The 24,879-nt window shown below is 42.4% G+C and overlaps 1 protein-coding gene across 1 annotated transcript in view; it reads right to left on the reverse strand.

The window, feature by feature from the left end:
• cnnm2b (cyclin and CBS domain divalent metal cation transport mediator 2b) overlaps positions 1-24,663 on the reverse strand; it is a 34,780-nt gene extending 10,117 nt beyond the window's left edge. Inside the window, exon 1 of the mRNA XM_069704986.1 lies at positions 23,016-24,663. Coding sequence (XP_069561087.1) covers positions 23,016-24,513 — 1,498 coding nt within the window. The 5' untranslated portion in view covers positions 24,514-24,663. The remainder of the gene's footprint in view (positions 1-23,015) is intronic.
• Positions 24,664-24,879: the final 216 nt, after the last annotated feature.

Consider the following 24,879-nt stretch of genomic DNA (forward strand, 5'->3'; position numbering starts at 1 on the left):
AACAGTCCTAAATTTCATCATGTGAGCCTCTTTTGCCCTCCTTGCCTCCACATCTGTGTTCCCAGGACCCTCCTGTGTGCTGTACCATCTGAAAAAAATAAAAAGAAACAAACTGCCGTGTATGCAGAGAAGACTGTCAGGCAAAACACTAAACAAATTCTTTGCCTTTTCTCAGCTTGTGATCATTTAAAAGGAATTTTCCAGAGGCCCAGGCTAATATTAGCCCCTGCAAAATGAAGTTTCCATTCCGCCCCGGCGATATTCTCACCAAGCAAAGGAACAGACCGGGCGAACCTCCGCTGTGTGATCAGATTGTCTCAGAATGGGCCGTTTGCATGCAGATACACCTGGGCGTAAATAATGGAGGACGTCAGTGTGCTTGTGTGTGTGCATGCACGTGTGACATGGGCGTACGGGTGCGCAGGCATGTGTGGGTTTATTTTTGGAGAACTTTCATGTACATCACAGAGTCTGTGTTCAGATGCTGTTTCAGCTAACGTTGGCCGCTGATAGGACCTCTGGGCTGATCACCAACCAGTGTTTTATTGCACTGCAGCTCCCTGCTTCCTCACAACACTATGACCGCACACCGATGTGCAGCGGACAGAGCTGGAGAGTCTAAATGCAAGAATGTTGTGTCAGATACAGAATTGATGCTTTCAAGAAATATACTGCAGTTACACCCAATAGGCTGGCAGAGGTATTAATAATGTAAACAGAAATCCACTGTTACATAGAGTCTGCAAAAAGCAGGAAGTATACAAGTCCGAGTGTCAAAAAAAGACTATAGTCCTCTATTTCTATTTAGACATCAATGACATCTTTAGCATATTGCTTTTTCACTGAGTGGTTGGGTTTAACTGGAACAAACATGGAAGCCTTGTGGGTTAAAGCAACCTGGCCTAAAGTCCTTGAGCACGCAATTACTCTAAACTACCCTGGGAGGGAAAGGCAAATGGAGTGGCCAGCACAGTGCAGCGAAACCGATCAATGCTCACTTCCATCTCTTGCAGGCCATCCGCTCCAGTCATGTCAGGGTTATAAACAAATGTTATGAAGGATGAGTTTCTAGGCAAAAAAAAAAAAAAAGAGTCCCTCATTATGTCACTTTAAACTAGAGTCAGAACTGAAATGAATCTGACCATAAATATCTGGGGGGGAAAGCAAATATATGAAGCGAGGTAATTTAATTTAAAAATGTTTGGTTTGAGCACAAATCTCATTGTTTCAAATGACGCTGTTGTTTCCTTTGTTTCTTTTCATTTAGAGGAATAATTTGAGATACTGTGGAGACGCACTAATTCTTGATCCAAGAGAACATATATTAGTCTAGTCAATATTTAATATCCCCCTTCAAAAATAGCCTCAATGCATATGAAATTATCCTCTTTCAGAATGGACAAAATAACAGGAGACTTTACTGTAACGTAATCCAACACACGGACCACAACTCACAGAAAACTGCGATGCTTCGGTGAAGTGTGGTTTGTGAGGAGTCATATTTGATTTAATATATTGTTAAACTTGTGTTGTAATCATATTCTTATTATTTCCATCAGTTGTATATGGAAAGCACTGGTTCAGCTTTAACAGAGATTGAGGAACAGCCAATGTGAATGTGTGTCAACGTAATTTCACCTTTCTGGCATAAAACTACACCCGAGCTCTGACGTGTCTGAGATCATTTGCAACCAGTTCTGCTCTTCAAGCTGCTATGTGTAGACGCACACATACACACACTAAACACACAAATGTAACACCAAAAGTCGCTTGTTTGACAAGTTAAACTAATCCCGTCAGGATGTTTGTCCACACCCAGAGCACTTTCTATCACCTCCTTCTACAGAGGAGGTGACTTGGGGTTAACTGTTGGAGATCACCCTGTTTTAGGAGCTACAGCAGAGGCGGTGTTGGTCATTGGCTTAAAATAAGAATGACACGCACAGAATAAAACTGAATGGGAAGCTGTTCCGTAGAAGTGATAGAGAAAAGCATGTTTATGCAAAGTTTAATAGTGTTTATTCTAGAGTCTGTCCCACGGGCTGCAATGTAAGGAGATAGAAATTTCACAAATTCCATGGAGCAAAGGGCAAAGGAAAATCATACACCCAATGTTTCCTTTATATTAGTCTGCATGTCTTACATGCATACAAGTTGTCCGGCTACATATTCACAACACCATTTTCACAAAAGTTGGAGTTTTAAAAGCGAAATGTGGTCCCATTCTTGCCTGGGATAGGATTTCAGCAGCTCAACAGTTCAGGGTGTCCTTTGTTGTATTTTTTGTTTCATGATGCATCAAATGTTTTCAATGGGTGACCGGTCTGGACTGCGGGAGGACGGTTTCAGTTCCACTAGAACATTGTATTGCTGAGATAAAGAAGGCCGTCCCTGAAAAAGACGTGTTGATGGCAGCATGTGCTGCTCCGAAACCTTTTATATATCGTCCATCTAAAATGAGCTCGTGCCCAGAGGCGGCGGCAGTGGTTCCTGATCATGTTGATGTACGGTTTTCTTCTTTGCGTGGTACAGTTTTAACCTGCATTTGTGGATGCATCGACAAACGGTGTCCCAAACCATGTTTTTCTGAAGTGTTCCTGAGCCCATGGAGTGATTTCCACTACAGATTGTTTTTTGTTTTTAATGATGTGCTGCCTGATGGCCCAATAATCATGGCCATCCGATGCAGGTTTTCGGCCTTGTTCCTTGTGATTCTCTGGATATTTTAATGATATTATATACTGTAGATGATTAGTTCTTCTTAGTTCTTCTATAAAATAGTTGCACAATCAAATTCTAACTGAGTATATGTTTTTCATAAAACAATACATTTTTGCAGTTTCAACATTTGATACGGTGTCTTTAGTCTATTTTTTTAATTAAATATGGGATTACATGATTTGCAAGTAATCGCGTTCTTTTTTTATTTACATTTCACACAGTTTCCCAACTTTTTTGGAAACGGGGTTGCATACTAGCTGACACATCAGTTGAGACTGAAACACGGTCATGGATGTGTCGGTGAGTATAGTTTCAGTATTAGACTCTTTCATCTGAAGCATTTTACCATAAGTACATTAAAACTCCAAAACGGACACTCGCATACCAGTTTGATTAGATGACAATTACGAGCACCCACAACAGTTTTTATGACATGATAGTTGTTGTAAAAGGGAATATCCTACTTGCATGAGAATCTCATAACTGTAAGGTTGGCAATAAAGTGTATTTCTGCCTCTCCATGTTACACACATATAAAAACACACACACACACACACACACACACACACACACACACACACACACACACACACACACACACACACACACACACTCATACAGTAGCGCCACTCCAAATCGTTTTGTCTTGCTGTCCCACAAGATGAGTGCATACTTTCCAGTTTCCCACAAAGACAAAATACCACGCCAGCGACAGAAAAAAAATGCAGCTTCTGTCTTCCATAAATATATTACGAGACAATGACAGCCTGTTTATTCATAGCTCCTTAGCTGCTGTTAAGGCAGTTGGTTTTGTGAGTGGGGGTGGTGGGGAGGGCGGAGGTATAGAGGGGAGGCTGACCCTCTGGAGCCTGGAAATTGGCAGCGGGCTTCAGGGAGAGCGTGTCCTTGCAAGGACCAGTCGTCTAGGGTCCTATAACCCACTGCTGCCTGACATCTGGGGCTGTCTAGCTGGGCTGAAGCTGAATACATGCTGGGTAGTCCAGCACACAGGCACACTGCACACAACAGGGTCAGGGGTCAATTCACTTTCAGTTTCGTCCATTAACGAAGCATCTTAAAAACTAAAAGACTTTAGTCATTAAATGGCCGAATTCTGAAACATTTCCGAGAACAATAGTTGTGTCGTTTGCCCGGTAAAGAGCAGTTTCACTATCACATTTGTATTTGGGTGAAGTAAAGTCAAACACGTACACAGATGATTGTTTTGTTTCCCTTAGCGACAAAACAGCAGAGGTACAGTACCAGGAAGGGCTTAATCTCACCGAGGAGACGGTTACGTTGAAAACATTGGCTGTGTGAGGATGAAGATACACAGAAAACCATCAATATTCTATTGATTCTGGTAGCTAGGTTTTTATACAATGCTGAGGTCAAGCAACCACCCCCACATCACATTCGTATTTATAAAAAAAATGTCACGTTTGATTGAGCTGCTTCAGAAATTTATTTCTAGTGGGGATATTCATTTTGTGATGTTTATTGATTTATGTATTGCTAAATTTGTCTTGGTCCAAAGTATTCTGGCCTGCAGCTGTGTGAGGTGGCACCAACGCCCAGCACTTAACATCACCATGCTAACATCCTCACCATGACACTAGGCAGGTATTTTTACTTTCCTGATCAATATTTTGGAGAATAAGCATGCGAATCTGAATTGGCACACCGAAGCAATTAGTACTTGCAAAGAGGACAGTTCAGGCTCATTGGACGAACTCAAACTTTGACCTGATGGTGGTTGTCTTGTCGTCAAGCTATCGCACTCCTTACAGTGTCGATGCACCTAAATTAAATCCTGCCAGTGACACAAGAGCACAAGTCAGGGAACGCCAAAATCATCATCATCTGAACCTGTATGAAATTTCATGTCACATTTTGTTGAGATATTTCAATCTGGATCAGTGATCACGTCCTCCCACATCCAGTCCTAAAGTCACAACGCTAGCGGGTTAAAAACATTCCCGTAGGCCTGTGCAACTTTAAATTCTAAAATGTAAAAGTTTCTTAAATTACAAAAAAAACCACCCACAAGGAACATGGCCTGTACTGCTAATGGAAGGTGCAGGTTGATCTCAGATAACATGGCACATTATTGTTACAAAAACAAAACAAACAAAAAAAAAACAGGCGGTCAAAAATACTTCAAAGCAAAATCAACGGGAAAAAAATGCAATGACCAGTGTGCCAAAGGGCCTGTCGCCATGGTAATAAATTCTGTGTTAAATACTCAACTGAAGATACAACAATTCAAGTAGTAATATGCTGGTTTTAGCCTGTTGCTTGGTGAGGGCCCAAACTCCAAATCTTAATAGATGCACCAGGCCAAACGAACTATCCATCCGTCTTTCTATCTGTCCGTCCATCCATACCCCAAAGCCAAGCCTGAGAACCTCCACTCAGGCCTTCAGAGACTAAGCCGCGTGCTCTTTTCCACCATTCCCAGCTTATTTATGGAATGCAGCTTTGTCATATTTTTCCATAGCGCAATTTTCCCCTATAAATAGGCATGTTAGGCTCAGAGAGTTGGGGTGGGAGTATGAGGGGTCAGTATCTGTTGTGGACACTCATCACTGCCCCCCTCCTTGTCTTGCTCTCCCCCTATTTTTCCAAATATTTGAGCACTGACAAATATAGTGCAACGTTAGGTTGATGGGAACCCAACGGATGGTCTTTCTTCTAAATCTACCTACAGTACAGTGGAAAAAAGGAGCAGAGTTTCCAGCTGCTGTCGCCCATTTTTCCATCGACATGGACAAAAACTTTTACAACTATTTACAGCTTCTTCATTTACATAAACATTTAGACTAAAATACTCATGCAGTGAAATAATATCACTCTGGCTTGGCATGCATTCTCTGGTGACAAAAGCAATGCGTCTCTTTGTTTTTGTGCATGTGTTATAGAGAAAACATAAATTAAAAGACTTTATGGCGTTCGGGACCTTTGTTGAAATTGTTACCTGTAGAAACTACACATTTTGTCTGGGGAACAGCGCTTCTACAAATCTGACGAAACATTGTTTTTATACAGGTTATAGATGGAAAATGCTGCTTCAAACATAAGGACATGTTTGTCTTCTCCACTTCAAACCCGTCCTTAGACAGGAAGTTGTATTGACACATCAGCTTGTTGGATATGGCGTATCTACTGTACACATAGTTATCTATTGAAGACATTTACGTGACTCTTCACAGTTCTACGTTCCCGCCTCTGTTGTTGATTTGGATCCATAAAGACCCCAACGGAGCAGCAACATGCTTTATTATTCTGCTACAGAGAATATGACATCGGGAAACCTTCTCTTTCTCTCTCGTTGCCCAAAACAAACGATGGAACAACCCGAGAAAGCTGCATGTTTACGGTCCAGATAAATACAGCCGTGTTCCACAAATACTTTCCTGTTTTCCTAAGTTTGCCTCTCAGTGATGAGGGTAATGTCCCTCAACGTAGAAACAATCCACCAATGCTGTAGAGTCAGTTATGCCTTTGGTTTCATTAAGTCCTTCTCTCTAACTAAACCATAGCGAGGGCTTTGCTCAGTCAACACAGCACCACCATGCAACTTACATTTTAAGGAAAATTGTGAGAAACAGTGTTTTCACATCAGTTTATTTTGGGAATGAAACTAAATAGCACATCTCCTGGAGCATCAGCAGTCAATTTTACCCAGAAAAGGTTGAGATGCAAAAACTTCTGTCCACGTGTTTGAGCTTCCTCCTGCACCACATCCTCACTTCTCGACAAGTTGCCCCTCAGCTCAGACTGTAATAATATCGATTATCTTCCAACCTGTGCAGAATAATTCTCACTATGATGAGGAAACACACTCGTGTCTGAAATAACAGCACTCGGTTTTCTTACTGCCACATAGATGTAAATATATAGGGTCACTATGACAGCGATGGAGAGATGGTCTGGTATTTACTGGCTAATCAGCTTAACAGGCAGGAAACACAGATTTATTGACACACACAAACACAGGTGACAAATGAAATGGACAAAGCTCAACAGACCCTGACAAGAAAGTGTAACCATATTCAAAGCTATGATAACTACTGCTATATTTCTAATCTTATTGAATTCAAAGGAATGTATTATTTTAATAACAAAACTAAACACATATAAAAAATGTTGAGGATGTCATACATTATTAAATGTGCCTGTGAAAATACATGAAAACTGAAAGAGAGCCTGTTAGAAATATCATGGATTGTTATTACATAATTTACAGGCGCTGGTGTTATTATAATGGTGTATGACCTAAAAAGCCATCCCAGTATCGTGTCAAAGCGTGTAATACAGTCATCAGGCCACCAGGGGATACCACGCCAGTGTCACATTTTGTGTTGCCGAGGGATGAAAAATACGAGCACAAATGATCAGGGTCAAAGATGGAGGTCATGTCTGAAAGTCGTGGTGTTGGTCGGACAGATCAAACGTAAGATTTGGAGGGGATGGGGGGGTAATGTGGTGATTATGTGTTACAAAAAGCTAGAAACAGAAAACTGACAGCCTCTGCAACGTAAACATTCCTATTTTATAGGTGGTTAGGGAGAATGTAGTCACCCACTGGCTGTGAGACAGGAATGGTCCAGTGGTTACGGACACTGTTCTCAGTCCAAGCAATTAGCTTCATACATTGTTCACCATGTCACTCAAATAAACTGTTCACCTTCTACACCACTGACTTCCAGTACAACTCAGAGTCCTGCCATCTGCAGAAGTTCTCTGATGACTCTGCAGTGGTCGGATGTATAAGGGACGGACGGGAGGACGAGTACAGGGCAGTAGTGGAGGACTTTGTGGAGCGGGCAGGAAGAAATCACCTGCTCCTGAACGTGGCCGAGACCAGAGAGATGGTGGTCGACTTCAGGAGGAAGACGACGGCTCCACAACCGCTGAGAGTTCTGGGAGAGGAGGTGGACATGGTGGAGGAGTACAAGTACCTGGTGTCTCCATGACAACAGACTGAACTGGAAGACCAACATCAACGCTGTCTACAAGAAGGGGATGAGTCGACTCTTTTTCTTGAGGAAACTTCGATCCTTCAATGTGTGCAGCGAGATGTTGGAGATGTTCTACCATCTGTTGTGGCCAGTGAACTGTACTTCGCTGGGGTCTGCTGGGGGGAAGAGGTGGGGGGGGGGCAGCATTGGACACCAACAGACTTAACAAGCTGGTTAAGAAGGCCGACTCCATCATCGGCTACAAACTGGACAGTCTGGAAAAGGTGGTGGAGAGGAGGACGCTGAACAAACTATTATCCATATTGGATAATCCTGACCACCCTCTCCACCTGCTGCAGGGACAGAGGAGGACGTTCTCCAAAAGACTCCTCCAGCTCCGCTGTCACAAGGACAGATACAGGAGATCATTCCTGATACAGGAGATCATTCCAGATACGGGAGATCATTCCTGATACGGGAGATCATTCCTGATACAGGAGATCATTCCTGATACAGGAGATCATTCCAGATACGGGAGATCATTCCAGATACGGGAGATCATTCCTGATACGGGAGATCATTCCTGATACGGGAGATCATTCCAGATAAAGGAGATCATTCCTGCTAACCGCAATAAGACTGTACAATAACTCACCTCTGGCAAAATCCATCTCATAACAATAATACTGTTGTCTGTGTTTCTTGGTTTGGTTGTATATAATATATATATAGATATATACTGTACTGTATATACAGTACATTTTATATTTATATTTTTTTACTGCTATTTTATTGCTTTTCTATTGTTCTATTATTATCTTATTGCTTCTGTATGCTGCTGTAGCGAAAAAAAAATTCCCCTTGGGGATTAATAAAGTAACTACCTAACCTAACCTAACCTAACCTAAAGCAGCAGACGTGTACCTGCTCACCTCGGCTGACGTGCAACTTAATCACACTTATTTCTGTGTAATAAAAGCGACCGGTCAGTTTGTGCACGATCTCCGAGGCTTCGGCCCGTCTGCCTCGGCTGGCCTTTGGGTCAAACGGTACAGTTGGCATGATATGGACTAATCGGGTCAATGCCGAGAAGTTAAGTCTGCTTCCAGCTCCTAACCGTCATTAAGGGGCCTTGGTCACAAGATCACTCTGCTGCTACTAGCCAGTGGTGTTTGACTACACACACACATACAGTACAGCCACACACACACACACTGCTGGAATGACATTGTTGTTCATTCAGAGAAGCAGCTTGCTGTCGTAGCTGGCTGCGTTTGTTGTTGAAAGGTCCCCTGGGTGGAGATTCCTTTGGGCCTCAGTCATAAGGAGAGGCATCAATGGGAAACCGGTGGGGATAAATGAATGGGCCTGTGGTCAGGTGCTGCACTGCTATGTGAGTGTTGCAACTGCTGAATCACATCATACAACTATGATGAGAACTGGGGGTGTTTTTAAAAAAGCAAAAACAACCTTTTTCTTTTCCCCACTTTTTCTCTGAAAAATTGTCTTCTCATAGAAACTCTTTTGGCACAATTAACGCCAAGGACCCGATAAAATGATCTGTTATTATGAGTTGAATACTCAAATGCCGGCAATACATGTGATTATTATGTTTTTAAATATTAATTTACGTCATATTTGTCATTTGGTACAGTATTCCTTAATTGCTTTATTGTTCATCTAAGTTTTATGTAAAAGATTTTTTTTTTTTTCTTGGAAAAAGTTACGATATTTTTTGTGCCTCGTCCTAAACTTTGGAGCCTTCACATCATTTATCCGGTAGGATGTGACTTGGGCAAACAGCTAAGTTCACACGACTCGCTTTTGGCTATTCTATCTAACCAATATCTTCGCAGGATGTTTGGATGCCGATTTTTCATACCCGACATCCAAAGCTGACATTTACATTTTTAATTTGCATCCGAAATTAGAACTTTGTTTTAGAATCACAAGCAGGAGAACACAGCACACCTTTCTATTTAAGTCCTTGTCTGTTATTTTCTATATTGAATTTAAAACTAGTTTCCTTGTCTTTAAAGCCCTCCAAAACCAGCCTACCGGTTTAACATGCCTATAATATATGAACCAGGGAGGTGGTCTCTCACATCATCTGCACTGAGTCTTAGTTGTTCCGAAATGCAGGACAGTATACTTAGTTTTTTATGTTAAAATTAATTTTCATGCAGCCTGAGCATCTGCAAACAGCTCTGATTGTTGATATTCTTAAATGCATGCAAAGCTTAATGGCTATTTTTTTTTTAAATTTTTTTACCAAGCGGTTGTGTTATCGGTGCAGTTTTTTTTTAGCAGATCCATGAATTATTTTTGACTTTCATCAGTTTTGAGATGGTGCATTAGGACTATTAAATGGCATACGTTATAAAATCCAATTGACAAATCCTAAACTCGACATACGATGATGCCATACTGCAATCTACGGTCACAAATGATCCTGTGGGATACACACATACCTGCTAAAACCTAATACTTTCAACAGTTATGGGTGCACGGGAAAATAAATTGAGCTTTGGACTTGTCCACTGAGAGCAGACCGCCTGCAGCACGTCTTATGTGAACCCTGCATGACCGGCACACACAGAGGGCCAGTAAAAACTTGATCCACAGGCCCATTGATTGAGAAGCCCATTGATTTCTCTTGGTATTCCCAGTGGCCAGCACACCACTGTGAACCACTGAGAACTGGAACCGGTACACTTGTTACGTCTCACAATTGTAAAAATATCCAGACATATAAAGTGCTTGCAGTTGTGATTATGTGCATCATGCAGGCGTGAACTACTAGGCATAGTTCTGTCTGTACTAGTGCCCTTCTATTTGATTTAATCAGTTTTTATTTGATTGTATTCATGTTTTATATCATTATTGTTTCTTATTGATTATATTTGCCAGGTGTCAAATTGTTTTCCTTTTTTACTTTCTTTACTGTTTTATTATCAGCTTGCATCCAGTAAAGCACCCTGAATAGCTGTAACCTGCACGAAAGGTGATTCTTTAAAATACAAAGACTGCTTAAATTCACTGCGTATCGTTGCTCCGTCCTTTATAACTTCATAAATAAGAGCCCACAAGTGTCATACTGTAATAAAGTAATAAATCATTAGCATGTTAAAATGGTTTCACACTGCAATTGTTTAAATAAATGGCTCTTTAATTATGTTATGTTTAGGAACATAACAGCAATAATATGTCTCGCATCACCGTTACTACGGCAGCTGAATCATTTGACGCCCTCTTCACTTGTGACACAGAAAGAGCGAGCCAATTAAACACCTGAGAACACGCATTTTTGGCACTGAGTACTTGCAGCTTTAAAACTCATAATTAATACCTTAATAAAAACAATTAGCCGGGGCGAAATCCTTAAAGCTAGAATGAGCTAAGTACTCAATAAAAAAAGCTCCTGTGCTTTGTGCAATAAGCTTTGAGAATGTGGAGGAAAACACGGAACCTGCACGAATGTCCTGTGATTGTTTTTATTCTGTTTCTCTTCCAAACAGAATCATCTAATTCCTATTCAGCACCAAAAAAATACTTACTTCTTATTAACTTATTATTCTTAGACCTGAGAAATCCTAATAATGATATGATGATATTTTTTGTACCCAAATATGCACTCTAGTCAAAAGATTCTAACATTTATAACCACTTGGGTTAAAACTTTATAAGAATAAAATAAAAAAATTAAAATTAAAGTTCATGGTCTCCTGACACTTTGATACCCAGAACTTAAAGGCATTGTTATAATATGTATAACCATTTAAACTCTGGAGAATAATGATTATTTCGTGTCTGTCCATTTGTTCATCATTCTGTCAGGCTGAAGTTAGCATTCATTAAAAAAATATAAAAAGATAAGTGCACCTCTTCCGCCGTGGAAAGATGTGAAAAGACTGAATCAACATTGCATGGTGTTAAAGCATTTCTGGAAATGATCTGAAACAATTCCTTTCAAAGAATAAAGCTCTCGACCCTTCAACGCTCAAATGGACATTAAAATATGTTTCTCTTAACTTTGAAGTACCTGCTGATTATTGATGAACTATGTCTCAGATTCACACACTGCCTTGAACAATTCTTATCCCCCGAGGAACATTTTAAATAGACTTGATATTGCAATTATTTTTAAACAATAAAGTGAACCTTGACAAAAGCGGGCTGGTGGTTTCTAAATCAAGAGATTCGAACTTCAAAACTTGATTGTATAGCCATCTGCAATGGAAGCAAACAAGACAAGAATAATAATTGAAGCTGAAGGGTCAGCTGTAGAAGGAGGTTCAGGCTTAGAGACAGAATCTGGGCCTGCAGGGTCAGCTGGAGCAGTGGCTGAGGCCTGCAACCCATAGTGGGGCTCTACTAGCAGTCCCCCGCCCCCCTCGCTGTTAGTCGAGAGACTCCAGAGAGGGAAAAGGTCCACCGCAGGCATACCAAGAGAACTGAATGACCTAAAAATGCATCTGTGCCTTTACAACAAAGTTACATAGGCAGATATCTGGTTTCTAGACGTGGACAAAAAAAAAAGATGTCAAAACAGTGTTTTGCAACTGCTTTTTTTCCTGTTTACACTCAGATTATACATGTTTTCATCTGTGAGAAAAGGATTCGAAGTGGCTCATTTAAAAAAAAAAAAATTTCAGGTGGCATAAGAGGAGACTGTGAGACTTGTTTTGGAGTTGATTTCATTTAAACCCTGAGTCTGAGTTTTTGTGGGATCTGTTACCTCCAAATGTGAAAACAGGATAAGGATGATTCCCTCAAAGGTGTCGAGGTGTTCAAAAGGGAACAAGCGGCGCTTTAGTGCTGTTGGTTGAAATACTGCAGGTCACCTGTGACGGGCGCACACCTTCCCTCGGTGGCACGGTTGAGTTACAGCTTTGTTTTCAAGGTTGTGTAACGTTTACATACTATACTCAATAACCTATATTTCCATGACTTTAATTTGATAGAGTCCATAATATAATCCTACTATTTTAAATGTCTATTTTTGTTTAAAGTGTTATTGTCTTGTTCCAGAGTAAAAGCCTTGTGAAGAAACGAAAGGTCTCTGCCAAATGAAACATTAGAGGGCTTTTAATTTCAAATGGAAAGAGGGAGTGTTGAATTTTTATTAGCAGTGTGATGCAGAAATTTAAACAGGCCAAAGTGGGTGAAGAGATCTGCGAACATTTCCTCACTTGTCGGTGCATCGTTGTGGTGCGCTGCAGCAGCGCGACACCGACCGAAGCACGTGGCCGCATGGAACCGGTGGTATTAAAATGGAGTTGTAACCAAACCTTTTGTAATACCTGTAATATCAAGGCATTTCTTATTTTCAAGGCTGTAGGAAGAACTTTCTGTTCAACCAATCTGAGCTGCTACTTTTACTGCAGTAGAACAAAGTGCTGCAGGCTATTTGTTGTTTAATAATAAAGGGGGGAGGGTTTGGGGGGGTCTATTCTCTTTAATATGGCAGCGTGGGGGCATGAAATGGTCACATGCACTTTTGAGAATGACAAGTCATGGCCCATTGGCTTTTGCTAATAAATGCTGAAGGGTGGCTGGTGCCAATTTCTCAGAAACTAAAAGAGCAGTGTGAGAATTTTCCGAACGTCCCCCCAAAATGACTTTGATTACTTTCCCACAGACTTTTAAAATCCATAAAGTTTCATTAATAATTAAAGCATAGGGCATCCTGTCCTAGGAAGCCTGGATGCTCTGTCCCCCTTTTTTTGTTGTTGTATTCATTATTGATGTGTTTCACATGGCCGGCCGAAACGAAACACTACCGCTGCTGAAGTCTCAGAAAAGTAGGCTCCATCAGCTGATTGTGAAAAAAGCGCTGGTGTCTTTCGGGCCTGTGAAGGGCCCGTCTCGGGCTTTTCCCTCCTGCCAGCAAATGGAGAGACGGACAGTGTGCCCGGTGTTATCAATGAAGCCAGCCTCTTGGCTCTTTAAAAAGTGCAGCTTGGAAGGCGTCCATAGCGGGGCATTAGGCCTGGAGGTTTGTGTCGTTTGTAATTTATAACACTGAGGGAAATGGGCAAGAGGACAATATGGAGAGAAGAGGGAGAGAGGGAATGTAGGGGGAGGGGGAGGGACTCTGCTTCCCTGAGTGTGCTGCAGAGAGCCTGGTTACTGGGCTTTCTGTCCCTCGGAGGAACAGCCTGAATGGGCCTCGCTTTTCTTTTTGCTCAAGTCAAAGTTAGACACAAACTAGATGAAGATATACGTGTGATGAAACGGGAAATACGATTACTCGTGTGGTCTTTAAGTACAGTACTGAGCTACTTTTACTTTGTTACTGTATTTTCTTTTCATGCCATTTCATACTTCTGCTCCACTGCAGTTCAGTTCACCACTTTTATCTGATGGCTTTAGTACTAGTTACTTTAAAAAGGAGATTTAACATGTGAAGAGATTATAAAATATGCTTGATTAAAAAATAACCTACCAAAATCTATCTTTAAAACTTATAAAAATTATTATTTTACTTGCATAGTACCCGATAGACTATTAGTTCAAAAACAAGCAATCAATTCGATGATTATTATCACAATGCAAACATGGCCTCCTGCTTACATATAAATGTATAAGTAACAAAAACGTAAAATACTGTATATTAATATTTTAGTCCAATTCTACTGCTTTCAGTACTTTTGTGTTTAAAACTTCAAAAACGTTTTTCCTGGTTATACTTTTGTACTTTTACTTAAAGCTCCAGTGCCGTACTTATACATGTAAATAAACGCCAAATTAAACTTGTCGCCGCCGGGTCAACCTCTGTATTTCAGTATTACATGTTGTTTGGGGGCGACACTCGAAGGGGGGGTAAAAAAATAATTCTGACTCTCTAAATATTATGTTATATATGAATGGATAAAATTCTGACAGTGAAACGAGTCTTTTCGTGAGGGTTGTGACGCCTTATGTTTAATTTATCCACCATTGATTTACCACTGCACAGCCTGGACAGCGTAGGGTACGGCTGAGCCTATGATGTAAGCACATGTTGACGGGATTTTTGTAATTACTCTGACTGGCAGAAGTTCTGCACTGCAGGTTTAAGTAACACTTTCCATGCAGGATTTGTACCTGTGATGGAGTATTTTCACAGAGGAGTTTACTGCTTTTACTCCTGTCCAGGTCCTGAATGCTTCCTCCATGCAGAATGATCTAACTGTGGAGTTAGAGGAGTGAGTCCCAGTTTTACAGCACATTAGAGATGCCAGTTCATCAGTGCTGATGGTTCTCAGAAAAATGTACCACTTCGTCCTTGTTTCATTATGGTACTCCACCTCTGGAGCCCAATTACACCACCGGTGGGACGGTCGCAGGAAGAGAAACGAGCCCGATTCTCACAGCAAACCTGACATTAAGAGGGAAATTTGCACATTTCAGCTTCTGCTAATTACACATAATGATCACTGCAACGCAGTGATGATCATCATTCATCTCCTCCTCCTAATCCTCATACAGCGACACTAATAGCAGCAATTTCCCTTCGTTTCATAAGAATGACATAATGCACAACACCCAAATTACCCCGATAACATCTTAAAGACATAACCACAGTCAAAACACACATTTCCTCTCACCAGAGACTAAATGAATGACTTTACTATACGACTATATTAAAGATCTTTTTGAAATATGAAATATATAATGATGGCAATCGAAATAGTTTTGTTTTAGAGTGATGAGTTCAGACATTAAATGTAAAATGAGCATCTTTAAATTGTCTTGATGAGATGATGGATAATTTTCTTGGTTTTGTGGTTTCTTGGTTTGGAACAGGCTTTCTGATGGTTTTGGGCTCGATATCATTGATATTGTTGATATCAGTTCCTGAATGATATGTTTTTGATACCAATTTTATAAAATCCATCCTAAGAAAAACAAAAAAATTACATTTGACATAGCTATACAAATTTTAAAGTTTTCATGTAGTTGAGGAGGGGGGTGCAACCCAGGAGAGAAATAAGGCATTTTTAATGTAAGATTTATCTAAGTTGTATATATGTCATTTTACACAGTAAAAGTTGCTGTTCAGATTTACCCCAGCGTGAGCGTCGCAGTTCTGCCTTTATAAAACAAAAAAGTGTTATCGTGGATTAGAACTGAACATAAATATATCGTCTGGTGGTTTTATTGGCATATTGCAGATATATCGGTAGAAGCTGATATGCACCAATATGAAAACTGTTTTTCTTGCATTATGTTCTGTAAAAAAGACGCTCAGTGTAAATTAGAAATTGTTCCACTTGTGTATGTTTTATAATTCTCACATTCGCAGTGAAGTTTACTGTTTCATTGGAATTTTTGACATCTTCCACCATCGAATCATTTCATCAACGCTGTGAACACGAGCATGTGTCGCTCACAAAGTTTGACACCACAAAATAATATCCGTTCAGCTAATTTTAAGTTTAAATATGTGTGAACACAAAACATCCTGAATTTATCTCCCACTCGGGTGACTTGCAAGTAAATTCAGGCCAACAATTAGGATGCAGCACCAACCTGTCGCATTACAAGCACACATTTATCAGTCTTACTCTACTGTTGTGGTAATAGCTCTCCGACCATGTCTGCTTTATCAAAATACCATGTCAACAAATGAAAACACACACACACACACACACACACACACACACACACACACACACACACACACACACACACACACACACACACACACACACACACAAAGAGGTCCGGTGTGATCTGTTTTGGGAAACGGCTTATTAAAAGCAACGTGGGGGTGGTTGCATTCTCCATTGCATAATAACACATTTTCCTGAGTAGTGCATGGCTACAGATCCTAGGCAACATGCGCTGGAAGCAGACTCAGCTCCTTAACTACATGCACAACACAAAACGACCAGAGAACAGCCGTCATCAGAGGCAACCAGAAGTGATACGAGTCACTAATAAGTCTGTAAAACAAGTTATTAGACAGACACGACGTACAGTGCAGTATTAGAGAAAAGGTGTGCCATGTATAGATATTTTGACCTCTCGGGACGATTTATTACACCATTATCATACAGCAATACAACCGCACTCGCTACGAAAAGGCCTCAGGTTTATTCTACTCACTTTTCATACGGGGTTTAATATTCTTAACAGACTCCGGTGATCAAAAACCATATCAGTGGATGTTCATAAAAGCCCGTTGTTGTTCTATTATAAGCAGCCCATTGATTCATTAGGATTACACACCGATAAATCCACCGTAGGCGAGGAGCTCGGATGAGAGGTTTCCACCAGAAGTCTTCCAAACAAGGAATCTGCACGATTTGCTCTTCAAAGTGAGGCTTCGTGAAATGTCATTTTAAAGGTAACACGGGGACCCGCGTTGTGATTTCTCCCTCGGCAGCAGCACGTTGCGTTTCCTGTTGTACTTTTTGTTTGTTGCACGCAGGTTTTGCCAAGTGGAGCGAATTTGGAGGCTAAAGCGTCTTCTAGCTAATGCCAAATATAGCAAGCTGACACCGACACAGTTGTTTGTTTGGTGATCAACGTAAGCAGGAGTTGTAGGGCCGTGCTGCATAACGGCGTACGCTACATGAATACACACCGGACCACACACACGTCTACATTTTAGATATTGGAATAAGCCACACCGACAGCTGTAGACCGGCTGCGCTGGCGTTTTTGCGGTACATGCGTAGGAAGAAAATTAATGTAAAGGAAAAAGTCATAATGCCAGATCAGACAGGCTTTGGGAATGCACTGCGTCTGGATTCACACTCTTCAACTGGTGTACTAATCGGGTCTTAAAGCCTACTCCATGTTGTACCAGAATCTGAAGAATGTAGGCCAATTCAAAAGCCAGTCTTGTAACACAACAAACTCAAGAGTTCAGTCAAGTCAACATCTAAAGCACCAAAAGTCAAATCATGTATTTGTTCATTCGGGTGTTTCAGAACTCCTTTGAGTAAACGTGCGTCCAAAGTTTTATAATAATGGTACAACCGGGAACGACGTTCAACATCAGCACCAAAAGAAAAGCTTTATTCCTTCAGTATGATGATGCATTTCATGCTCTGCACCATTAACTACAAATTAGGGATGAAAAAAACGTTAAGAAATCAAACAGACTGTTGTCCTTTTTCACTTGCTTTCAGCGGTAGTCATGGGTTACTAGCGCCATGAGGGGGCAGTCACGCACCTGAAACCTGTCAGTCAACCGCCGTGAGGCAACAAAAGGAGGAGAAGAAGAACACTTACTAATAAGGCTCCGGTAAAACGTGTCGCTACGAGGTTAGATGCTACGATACAAACAGCAGAAACACGCAAAGACTACGACAACCGTCAAAAAAGTTCGTGGAACGCTTTTCAAAAATTAAACATGAAGTGCAGCGTTAAAGCTAACGTACATTCAGAGTACCGCAGCGGTGGACGGTCATTGGAGGGTTTACAGTTGAGCAAGAAACCATCCAAATCAACGATGTGGAACGTTTCCATGGAGACGCTCATAGTGTTGAATCATCACCTAACTCTGCAGAGCATTTTAGCGTCTCTGAGCTTATTGTGTTGGTTCTCCTGCACGATGCAGTCGACCCCGTTTACCTGCTCAGCACCGTCCTCGGCGTTATAAACGTTTCAGTTTATCCTCTCTGTCTGTGCATATGCAGTTTTTGATCACCCACATGTAAGGTTAACCCCCCCTCCCCCCTCCCCCGCCTTACTTTTTCCCAGCCAGTCAATTAAATGGGATTTAAACATCAGTATCAATAAACTCATTTATGATATTTCTCCGAGCAGTCAGCAGAGACCGAATAAAACTTTCGTTTTCCACGTCTCTCTTATTATACATTTCTGCTGGATGTGTAAATAGGAACTTTATAGTGCGATCTGCGTGAGCATTAGTCATTTTTCTGCTCGTTCCACTGATCCCTAGTGGCAAAAAAAAAGAAATCAGTGCAGCTCGAATTGCTATCAGCGAGTACCTCGCAATGGCAGCTGTGATGAGTGAGGCGCAAAAATTATGAAGTGCTTCGTAAACCTCCGAGGCAACATTTTACACTCGCTAACAAAACATTAAACCTCCCTGAATGATCGCACAGCCACGACTAAAAGTCAAGACAAGGACATTTTCACTGTGATGGATCACCAAAAAGTTCGTCCAGAAAGTTTCTGCAAAACGATGCTGCGCTTTAGAAAAACCACTGGCAGTGAGTTATGAACGACTTTTAGTAAACAGGCTGAAACGCGCAGCAGCTTGTGTGGTTCCTTTAAATTCAGAACAACAGAGGAAACGTTACCAAACAACACGTTGCTACAACAGCAGTTTGGGGCTTCTTTGTAAAAATGCTTCCAAACGGGATGCATTAAAGAAAAGGTAGAATTTATACTCAAATACAAATATGTATTAATTAAAGACATTTTTTTTACCACAAGTCAAAAATATTTGTTTTCGTGAACTATCTTGTCCGTTAACCCTACTAATGCCATTTTTAGTTTTGATCCAAGATATTATCATCAACACTGCTGTTAGTAATACAGGACGTACTTGCTTACATGCAAGTTATTTGTTTTTTAACCAAATTACAAGAGAAGCTCTACTACTAATGCTGCCTGATTCAAGGTAATTAGTTGTGATAAAGCGAGCGGCTGGCAGGAGAAGTCCTGCTGAGTTCAAAGGGGTGTCCCTCATCAGGAAACATTAAGTGTTCTTACCAACATGATGCCATTTAATCCCAACACTTGTTGCAGCGTTAGCATCAAGGGTTACCAGGCAAACACTCCCAACACGCTCTCTAGACATGTGCTATGATACGCTCCACACAAACAACCCCAGAAAGAACAAAACCATTTGAAGAAACACACAAAAACGGCTGTCAGTATTTCAACGGGGCCCAAAGAGAAAAAAAACGAGTTTCACTTTAAGACAAAGTAGTGAGCAAAGAGACCGTGAAGGCTGCTGAATCTGAATTAAGCATAGATTGGCCTATATTGCAGCAATCGGGGGAACTAGTTCAAGACGTGCCAGGCCTCATGTAGGCTCCTTTACACAGGGGGGACCTCACTCTCACAGTGAGGAATATACACCCAAGGCTATGAAACGCTTGCTGAATATATCACGAGAGGATTGAAATTCTGGTTATTTATTCTCTTGGACAGTCAGCTGGTTTTTATACGACAGTGAAGGAATGCGGTTCAGAATCCTCACATGTGCTTAATTTGTAGACATGTCACAACAAATATTTATCACCAGTAGCCAGCAAAGTAACTAATACACACAACAACTGACAAGTTAGAGATAAGACAAACTGACTGTGGTTGCGTGTCCAGTGGCCTGCCTTCCCCAGGGGGCACAGAGCCTGCGCATAACCTGATTTCAGCTCTCATGCCTAAAGTCAATTCCTTCCTCCTCTTACACGGCTGGAAAAACTGCCTGTGAGCAAGCGAGTGAGTAACTTTCAGTAACATCACACATAACTGGAAGCCAGAGGGGCAGCTAAATTCTTGTTTTTGACTCAGCCGCTTGGTCCGGTCCCAAATGGCACACACCGACTCATTAACCGGTAAACCTGCAGCTCCACCAGCAACCCCTGGATGACAGTAATTGTTGCTGTCGCAGCCTGAGAGCAATTAATGACGGGGTCAGAAGTTTCCAGAAGGGCGTCCGTTTGCATCAATATGCTCCCACATGAGTCTGACGGTGACCCTTGACCTAGGGCCCGAGCTGAGCCGGGTACCACAGAGGCACGGTACACAGCTCCTTTATTAAGAGTTAATGAATTCAGTGTCGTTTCAAAGTAGGTTGTCACCCCTTATCAGAGGTAGAATGAGCATTACAGTAAATTATGTAATATTATAAAGTTTAAAATCATCTACAAATTCACAACTGCGAAGAGAAACTACCTCGTCGGGCAGTTCAGACGAGCCGGCCGCTCCAGACTCTAATATGAGCGGCATGTTTTGGCTTTTTCTCTTTTTTTTTGGAGTCCAGACGTCCATGCAGCTCCGCAAGCGGCATCAAATTAATTAACAATGACTTACGATACAAAGCACTTTGAACTGAGCGTGCGCTGTGAACAGAGCCAGATTGACGGGAAACTTTGACCCCGCCGCCCTCCTGAGAAAACTCGCTTATGACTTCCATGAGGTGCTGCAGGCGAATTCTCTCGGGTGCAAAAAAAAACCCAAAACACTTTGCAACGACACGCCAGAGCTGAACATGTATGAAGAAGTATGTTGACACCATGATGACAACAGTGTGTTTGTCTTTTAGTGGGAGGATGAAAAGTTAAAGCTTACAGTTAAAAAAAAAAAATAGACTTTTGATGTTACGATAGAACAAGATGCTGCAACTTAATGCAATAGATCACAACTTTAATAGTATTATACGAATATTTCCTCTCGGGTGTTTCAAATAGAAGCGTGTCAATGCTGCTCAGCCTGATGACAGGAGCTCCCGTTTCAACGTGATTTAAAACCCTGTTCTAATCTCCAACTTTAGACCTGCTGCAGAGCGAGCAGGTGTTTGGATGCTGAATATGGAAACGGGAGCTGATGCTCCAGGACATGTGGCGACGGTAGCAGCTGCACACCGATGTCATCAAACCCGACACAAAGTGAGGACCATCTCTAAAATATCGTGCTGCATGGTAGTACGATTACAGAACAATAAAGTTCAAACTTGAATTTCAATGTAATTACTTTATCACAACAGGCTTTGAATTAAAAATAATAGCCAGAGTAGGTGTTTTCTTTCAGTACAGTGCAGATGTACATCAGGACACTGATCTCTGATCTTGCATCAACAAAGTAAAGTTTACTTCCAATCACGGGAAATCTGTCAAACTTCAGGAACAGACACTTTTTACAGGTTTCTGTCTGAACTACGGCTGCAACTGAAGATTATTAGTAAATCTGTCAGCTGTTTTCTTTAACTGGTTCATCTCATCTTAATAGTTGCACGTTAATTTTCTGTGAATTGACTTATCAATGAATCAACAGAAGGTCTCAGCTCGACGACAAATACACAAACACAAACCTAAAAACTGAAGTTGTAACACAACCATCAGATGTTCAGTCACAACAAACAGTATGAACTCATAAACAGAGCGAGTTATATCTGCTAACATGAGCAGTCTAATAATATAACACTTTCACTGTTTACTCTGATAACTGATGCATGTCTTGAACTAGTCAGCTGTGAAGAAAACAAACAAACCTCACCCCCAAATAGTATATTATGTAATGCTAATTTGGCACAGAGAACTACACCTAATTTCTGGTAATGGAGCTCAATGATTTGTTCTGTTTTTTTCCCTCCCAATTAATCCTCTTAAAGTAAAGTAAATTTTGAAATGAGCACGCGATGTATCAATCATGCTTTTCCACAACACTTGAAGTGTTGATAAATCAGCTTCTGACAGGTGTGCCTTACATCTTATTGCTGCATATTTGGGCATAAAGAGGGAACAGTACCAAATCTCCAAACACTGCCAGGAATAAATTGGTCAGAGGCAACAACAGGGGGGGGGCAATGCAAAAAAAAAAAAAAAAAAACATCGGATAAACCATTGATGAGGTAAATATCTTTCTCAAACGCCATACAAACAGCACATTTAGGAGGTGGTGGTGGTGGTGGGGATGGGGAGGGGGAGGGGGGAGAGGGTGTTAGAGGCTGTTATTCATTATCCACACGACTGCATTCCAGGGTCGGACAAAAGGAGTTATCGCCACCATCACTCAGAGGCGAGCACAAGAGAGGCAGAGCAGGATTTAAGCAGGTTCTCAAACAAGATGCCCCCACCTGATAACCTCGGCGCTGCTCGTTGCACCATTCCCACATGTCCTAATGCATTTAGAGATGAAAGAGTGAACAGGGGGTAGAGCGAGAGGAGGTGAAGGCAGGAGGAGAGGGAGAGTGTGAACATTAACACCCGATGGAAGCGATGGAGAACGATAAGGACACCTGGGTTTACAGGAAGTGAGCGGTGGGGCACCTCCCTCCTCCGCAGCTCTGAGACCCAGACACGGTCCTCCTCTTTCTTGTGTAATCTTAAAGAGGAGAACCAAAATACCTCTCTTCTCCTCTTTTAAAAAAAAAAAAAAAAATTTATTCCTGAAAATCAGATTTTTAGACATTTTGAATTCCCTCTCACACCTTGACCTATAAATGCAGCACAGGCCTCGAGTGTGGATCAAAAGGTCTAGTGGCGCCTTGTTCTCTGAATTATTACAGAGCTCCTCTGTGGACAGGTGGAGAGCCAACATCATAATAACAGACACCATGTCTGAGGGTTGATGTGCTGAAACTTTCCACACCTGCAGATAAAGAAGAAGTAAAGATGGTATAACTTGATGTCTCACCTTTTTTAAACTCCTCCAGCATCGCATCCAACTTGGTGTCATTGAACACAAAATGCAACGGGTGGCTGTAAAACTTGGTGATGGTTTTGAGCGGGGTGCAATCATCCGGGTCCACGAAGGCCAGGTCCTTGACGAAGAGCAGATCCACTATGTTTGACCTCTCGCCCTCGAACACCGGGATGCGGGTGTAGCCGCTCTTCATGATCTCGGACATGGTGTTGAAGTCGAGGGTGGTGTCCCCGGGGATCATGAAGCAATCTCTCAGCGGCGTCATCACGTCCTCCACGGTCTTAGTCCTGAGCTCCAGCGCGCCCTGGATGATGTTCAGCTCCTCCTTCACCAGGTCGTTGTAGGGGTCCGTGACGCGCAGCATCTCCAGAAGCTTCTCCCGGTTGTACACGGTTCCGATCTCCTGTCCGAGCAGGTAGTCCAGCAGCTTGCTCACCGGGTAGGAGGCAGGGAAGGTGAGCAGCATGAAGAACTTGGTGAGGAAGATGGTGTTGGCGCCCACAGCGAGGCCGTGTCTGGAGCAGATGGCCTGGGGCACGATCTCCCCAAAAATGACTATTCCGATGGTGGACATGACCACCGCGATCAAGCCCGAACCGGCGATGTCATCCAGCAGGATGGTCAGCGTGGTGTTCACCAACACGTTCCCGAGCAGAAGAGAGCAAAGCAAGTAATTCCCTTGGCTCCTGACCGGCTCTATTTTTTTGGCGTAATTCTTCTCCCTCTCCGTGCCGCAGTTCTGGACTATCTGGAGCTCCATGGGGTCCAGAGCCATGAGCCCCAGGTTCAACCCGCTGAACATGCCTGATAGGCAGAGCAACATGGAGATGAAGATGACCTGCAGCCAGAAAGGCAGCAGGAACTTTTTCTCCTCCACCACTATCACTTTGGTGTCATCCCCATCGTGGTAGATCCAGGTGTTCTCCGTCCACGGGTCGTGCATCCCGACCACGGCCGGTGTCGAGGTGGCGATGCAAAGGTAATACGATTTACTCCTCTCCGTCTTCCGCAGAGGTTTGACCTCAATTTCAACTATTCCGGATGTCTTTCGATTCAGGATGATGTTGGGCAATATAATTATATCCGAAGTCCTTATTCCGCAGGGATGTGAGCCGGACGAGTCCTCCTGGCTCTGGTTATCCCCCGAGGAGCTGTCAAGGCTCCCTACCGCCCGGCTCCGCTCGTGTTCCGTGAAAGAAATCTTGGACCAGGTCTCGTTGTTGATGTTCTGCCCGTACACCCTCAATTTCACCCGAGAGCGCTCGCTCACCCGCAGGTAGCCCCTATCCATGAAGGAAATGTCGTCCGTGTCCTCCAGTCGGAGCCCTATGATGACGGTCTCCTCGGACCCTTCCTTGCCACTTGTCGGGGTGACACAACAGCCAGTGACAGTTAAGAAAATCATCGCCAAAGCTCGGACCCGGTTAAGTGACGCCATTTTTGCAGCGGTGGGTGCTTGGGATAACGGATCTGCCATATTGATAACCATTGGCAACCAACCTCCTGAATGAAAAGGGCTTTTAAAAATCAGAGCCAGTCGGAGTCCGCCTTCATCTCCGCCCAGGGTTGCCGTGACTTGTGCATCGGGACCTGCTCGTTCTCACTACGTGTCCGACACTGATGCCTCGCGAGCGCAGGCTTACGGGCCAACTCGTGCCTCCCCTGATGTCCCTTAGACAGGCGACGGCGACGGCCAATCAGGAGGGGCCGCCGGGTGGTGGGCGGGGCGTCCGCAGCCTCCTTGGCGAATCAAATTCCAAAACAAGTGCACCTCATGTTAAACGACAGACAGAACCCTGCTCGTGACTTCTGAAAACACATTTCCCACCACCGGAGATAACATGATTGAAATGTC

This window comes from Brachyistius frenatus, unplaced genomic scaffold (genome assembly GCF_029030835.1).
Source record: "Brachyistius frenatus isolate BFR_SWC_R1_liver_20210118 unplaced genomic scaffold, ASM2903083v1 Contig_53, whole genome shotgun sequence".
NCBI classification, from domain to species: Eukaryota; Metazoa; Chordata; class Actinopteri; family Embiotocidae; genus Brachyistius; species Brachyistius frenatus.